Source organism: Lolium perenne, chromosome 4, assembly GCF_019359855.2.
Source record: "Lolium perenne isolate Kyuss_39 chromosome 4, Kyuss_2.0, whole genome shotgun sequence".
NCBI lineage: Eukaryota > Viridiplantae > Streptophyta > Magnoliopsida > Poales > Poaceae > Lolium > Lolium perenne.
In genome coordinates, this window is record NC_067247.2 from 378,167,008 (window position 1) to 378,172,849 (window position 5,842).

The 5,842-nt window shown below is 50.6% G+C and overlaps 1 protein-coding gene across 1 annotated transcript; it reads right to left on the minus strand.

Annotated features, from left to right (window-relative positions):
* Positions 1–277: 277 nt before the first annotated feature.
* LOC127297179 (uncharacterized) lies at positions 278–967 on the minus strand. The gene has a single exon (XM_051327474.2). It carries the CDS (start codon positions 865–867, stop codon positions 484–486), a length of 384 nt encoding a protein of 127 aa, XP_051183434.1. The 5' UTR covers positions 868–967; the 3' UTR covers positions 278–483.
* Between the last annotated feature and the right edge of the window lie 4,875 nt (positions 968–5,842).

Sequence of the window (5,842 nt, forward strand, 5' to 3'; positions counted from 1 at the left end):
GCTCAAACAAGAACTAGTTTAACTCGTCGAGCTTTGAACTTTTTTTATCCAGCCCTTGCTAAGGACACCTGGAATTTGGGGGCTTTTTTAAAGACAATTTGGGTTTGTCATGATCCTTAAGAGGCTTTGGACTAAACGGCCCATATCTGTATGTATGCCCAGTAGAAATCGTTGGCTGAGAATGACTAAGGCCGAGAGTTCTCCGTGGAATGAGGCCTGAACCCAAATAAGGCCATTCTCAAGCTCCGAATGCAGAAGAAAATACTGCTGGGCCAAGTTGGAACAAGAAAACTCACATTTATTCGTTTTTTTTTCTTACATCATAGACGTGTGTACTTACAGGCTTTACAGCAACTCGATGCGCGCACACAGACACAGCTTGTTCGAAGCCAAAGCAAAAACACAGCAGCACTAGCAGGCAGGCGCACAAAACTACCGGCGCCAGTGCACCACACACGCCATAGAAAAAACAAGCAGGAACTACTACTGGATGTATGACATCCCGGTGATGTCGAGGTCGCGGTCGCCGGTGGACGGCGGCGGCGGGTGCCTGGGTCTGCCCACGGGCTCCTCCGGCCCGTCGGCGCTCTGCGTGGCGCTGGCGCGCGGCTTCCCTGGCTCCCTCTTCCCCTCCTCGTTAGCGTACATCCCGCCGCCGTACGCCTCGCGCGTCACCGGCTTCATCTCCGAGATGTTGGGCGCCTGGTGCTGCTGCTGCTCCTCACGCCGCAGCTGCGGCTGCTGCCGGCCGACGAGGTCGGGGAGGCTGCCGTCGTCGTCCGGGTCGCTTGCCGGCACCTGCAGCTTTCGCTCCTTGTCCTCCATGGCCTTCGTCGCGTTCGGCGCCAGCTTCGGGTGGTGATCCATTGCAAAACTCGGTCTTTGCTCTTGGCTTAGCTAGCTTCGGAGATGCAGAAATCGGCGGCTGTTGAGTGAGACTGTTTGAATAGCTGCTCGTGTGAGCTTTGATTTTATAGGTGATCATGGGATTGGCTGGGTGAATGGATAGGGGAGAAGTCTCGCGAAGATCGCCTGCATGCTTGCGTGGTGGTTCCTGGAGGATACCACGTGTTGTGGAGAGGTCGGGCAATGGGGCACGGTGCGTCCTCCGATGGCCGCGTGGCCCGCTCGGCGCACACCTGGATTGGTCGGTGCCTCCAGCGCCGGCGAAGCGTGACTCGTGGACGTCACGGGGTCAACGGCGGTACCAGCTACACCCGCCCGCACTCCTCTCTTATTTCGCCCTGTATCGAAAAACTGCTCCATTTCGAGCCATTCCGTCTAGCAGACCCCGTATTTCGCCCCGTATTTTCAAAAATAAAAACCCCGGGAAGTTCATCTTCATTGATCATACTACGGATCATACATACATTCCGATCATACTACGGATCATACTACATCTAACTACGGATCAACCTACGTCTACTCGTCAAGGATGACGTAGGGGATGAAGGCGATGGAGGCCGCCTCCTCCCGCGCCTCCCGCGCCTCGAACTCCTGGACGGCGGCGATGGCCGCCGCCTCCTCCTCTGCCTCCGCCCGAGCTTTCTCGGCGGCATCCGCCTCGGATTCGGCCACCGCACGGCGGAAGGCCGCCTCCTCCTCTGCCGCCTCCTCTTCCTCCTCGCCGCCTCCGCTTCCTCCGCCGCTGGTGCTGCCGATGGTCGCCCTCCATGCCGCCATCGCCGCGCGGTCGCGCTGCCACTGCGCGCGCCACTTCTCGAAGGCTTCGCCGCTCATCGGCTTGAGCGGCGGGTCTTGCCGGTACCACCGCCCACCTGCGGCGTACTCCCGGAGCGGCTCCGGCACGTACAGCGCGCCGGCGTACTTGCAGGCCGCGCGACGGCTCCCCGCGGCGGAAAGCTTGCACTTGAGGCGCCAGGCTTCCTCCACGGTGTCCGGCGAGCGGGATCGCTTCGATCCGCTCGCCGGAGAGGCTCTACTACGGCGGGAGTCCATGCAGGTGGCGGCGGGTGGAATGCGGCGCGGGGGAGCGACTAATTGCTCGCCGGAGCAGGAGGAGGAGGCGGCGGCGCACGGCGGAGCTAGGGTTGCGAGTGAGGGGTTAACCCCTCACTCGCATCTGCGCCCACTATATGTACGGGGCGACGGGGCTGATTTCCTGGGCCCCGTATTCCGCCGAAACGGGGCGGCCCGAATACGGGGCCTGCTAGACGGCCCAAACCGCGCCTGCCCCGTATGTCGCCGGAATTTTACGGGGTGGGCGGGTTATACGGGGCCTGTTAGACATGCTCTCATGAGGTAGAGCTGGAGTGGAAGTGTGGAACTATGCTACGGCGTGCATGTGCCTGCACATGGATAGGGCTGGATAATAGTCTTGCATTTGTTTTTTTCAACAAGCCTTTATACTCCTTCTGTTCACTACTATAAATTTCTATAATTTTTTTAAATTTCTTGTAGATTCATCTTTATTGGTGCATATAGTGTACCTAGTCTACTTTTAGTATGTACATTCACATTTATCTAGTTCACTTTGTGAAATGTCTAAAATATATTATATTTGTAAACAGAGAAAGTATTAATAAAACTTTAGCAGTACTTTGTATCTCCATAGAGTAGATCTTAGCTATGTTATTCTGTTGTAGAATTTTTTTTTATTTCCTGCAACGGAACCCAATAGATAGTGCATGAGACACCCATATATTAGAACTTGTTGAGTACATTGTGCACTCTAGTTTCTTATCCCTTGCTAGCCTCTGTGAAAGTCAAAGACGTCATCCAAACTCAGTAAGATGACAAGAATGACCACTGATAGCATGAGCACAATAATCAATAGTTGAGATTAGAAATAGTGGAAACTAATATAAAGCATAAGAGGGGGCCATTTCCCAAACATAGAACCTTGCCATAGAATACTGTTGTAGCAGCAATCATCACTAAGTAGTACTCGAAATAGGTCTCGTCGTAGAGTAGTCGACGAGTTGTTTCTTCTATATCTTAGATTGATTGAGAATTTATCTGGTGAACGTCATTGTGTCAAGGAAGTTCCGAGATCTTTTGTAAAGAATATGTGATATTAATAGTTTAATACTAGAATTAGACACCTTTGTACCTGTGATTTTTTTATTGTACCACTCTACTGGTTGTAATATTCGTGGAACAGTGTTCCGTGAGTATTATGCAACGACTTATACACTTCAATATGAAGAAGTGGTGTGCTGCGTCACAACATAAACACTTATGGCCCATTCCAAAACTTTAAAACTTCTACATCCCCTTGTAGTTAGGCTATGCTAGATAACTAGTTTGAGTCACTAAATTTAGCCAATTTATATACTAGGATGGGTAGAAGATAGCTAAACGCGTCTGTTTGTGTGGCTAATGTAGTTAGGTCACACAATTTTAGATGGCTGGGTTTAGGGCATCTCCAACGGTCTGACCTATTTCAGACATCAAAATTGATCGCGTGTGTCCATTTGATTTGGGTCGCGGACATGGAAATGGCTGGAAAGGGCCGAGCGACCGTTTGCGCCGAGGGGTATCCCCAACGGGCTAGCGCATTTTGTCCGCCCGGGCCACATTTGTTTTGAAATCCCGCAAAAAAGCAAAAAATAAGTAAATTCTACCAAAATAAGACATTCAAACAGCGGCTACAATGGCTCAAATAGGTCACAAATGAGTCCATCAGATTGTGCACATAGTACGGCAGAAAATGTAGTCCAAATTAAAGGGGCACAACATGTCCATGATCAGCAAAGTAGTCCATAAGGAGCCCATGGCGCTTGACATTAGCACTGCTGATCAGGCATCACACGCGTAGATTTCGGTGTGCTTTTTCACGAACTAAGCCATGGCGTCGTCGTCCATGATGGCCAAATCGGCCAACATGATCTTTATGTCCTCGTCCCGAATCTTGGTCTCGACGTCAAGCCTTCTAGCCACAACGTTCATCCTTTTGGCCTCGACGTCCATCCTTTGGACCTCGATCAATGGGCTCTTTGGTGAGGTTGAGGTAGATTGTAGTAGAAGCCTCTTTATCTAGATGCCTCTTCTCGTCCCTTCTGGCCTGGTCGACTTGAGAATCGGCCATAATCTTCTGTAAGGCCTCGCTCAACGCAAGAGCTCATGCCTCCGAGGCAATACCGGCCTTGGTAGACTTTTGGCCCCGGGGACTAGGTGGAAGGGCATTCTACCTAGGGGTGTCGTCTTCGCTGTCGACAACCACCATGGCTGTGCCAGTATGTACTGCTTCCTTGTAGGCCTCATAGCCTACCCTCCACTCCATCACCCCTTCATCTTCTTCCAACAATGGGCCATGTAGAATCCCTTATTATGTGTTGACTTGAACTTCTCCAAGGCCCTGGGTACCTAAAATTGTTAAAAGTTATGGTATGCCAATGCCAGGCACATAGATGGAATGACGATGACCGTTTTCTTACCACTACCCTCATGCCCGTGCCGCTCTCCGGGTAGGGCGGTGGGTGCGGTGATTTGCTCGGATTTCATGAGGCTGCGGCGACGAGGATGTCCATCGCATGGTAGGGTTGTTGGCGCGACCTAAATATGTTTTTTTTGGGACTGGCGGGAGTGTGAGTGCCTTCTGAGCCACCAGCGTGCGGTCCATACAAGAGGAACACTGATCACGCCCCGCGACTGTGCAGCATCCGCGCATATGCATTCACGGCGTAGATTCATTTGTGTCTCGGCGGACAGGTTGGTCAGTATGCGTCGAGCCGCAGGGTTTGGGTGCAAACATATTTTTCGACTGCATGGTCCTAAACGTTCGTTGTTTATCCGTTTGAGTCGGCCCGTTGAAGATGCCCTCGCCGTTTTTAGATCTTTAAAAACTTCTTAAACCCTCTAGGGTAAAAAAGATAGCTAGATCATACTATTTTAGATGGCTGGAGTCAACGAAAAGTAGCGAAACTAAAAATAACGTGTAATGTACATGATATACGATAGGGATCATAAGTGATTAATGGTTTAGAGTTTAGGCAAGGGCCATTTAGGTCAAAGATGGCCAGAATGACGCCGAATTTCAGTTGTACTTTACAGAGAGTGATCAGTCGGGACGTTTCCACGAAACCACAGCTGATGGTACGTCTATCCGAGCTAGCTACGGAGACGCGGTGAAGCAGCAGCAGCAGCAGCTTTGGAGTGGAATTGGATTCCTTCGTCCCTCTAGCTAGAATAGGCTAGACTGCAGAACCAATCGAATAAGCAAGCCAGTACTGTCTGAAGTCTGATACTTATTCCATCCATCATCGATCATGTCGAGACTGTCTAAATACGCGTGGTTTGATTCCTTCCCGGTCCCTGCCAAAACGTACTCCGGCTACGCGTTTGTATTGACACGAAGAGATCACCACTCTACTCTTGTAAAATGCGCAGGCATCATCCAAGATCCTCGTACGGGTAAAGGCATCTCCAGCGACGCGACGTATTTCAGACGTTTAAATTGTCCGTTTACATCGTCTGGCGGACGCCAAAACGACCGCCAGAGGGCGAAATGTCCGTTTGCATCGGGGGCTACCTCTAACGGTCCGACGCATTTTGGACATGCAAGTGTATTTTTTGGTGCTACTTTTTTTTCATTTTTGTTGAATGAGCAAGTTTAAACGCGAAAAAGTAGTACTCAATAATGTCATGTTGCTCCAATCGAATAGATTATAGCCTAAACAATTAACCGGATACTTCAATCGAATAGATTCAAACATATTTAACATACAAAGAAGAACAAATTTAAAAACATATAAACTAAAACTATTTCATGGCCTTCTTGTTAGAAGGCCCTGCCTCGTCGTCGAAACTCCTGCGCCTCTTGCTTGTCGCCTCCTCGTCGGAACTGGAGGACGACGCCCCCGCCGAGGAGTTGAAACTG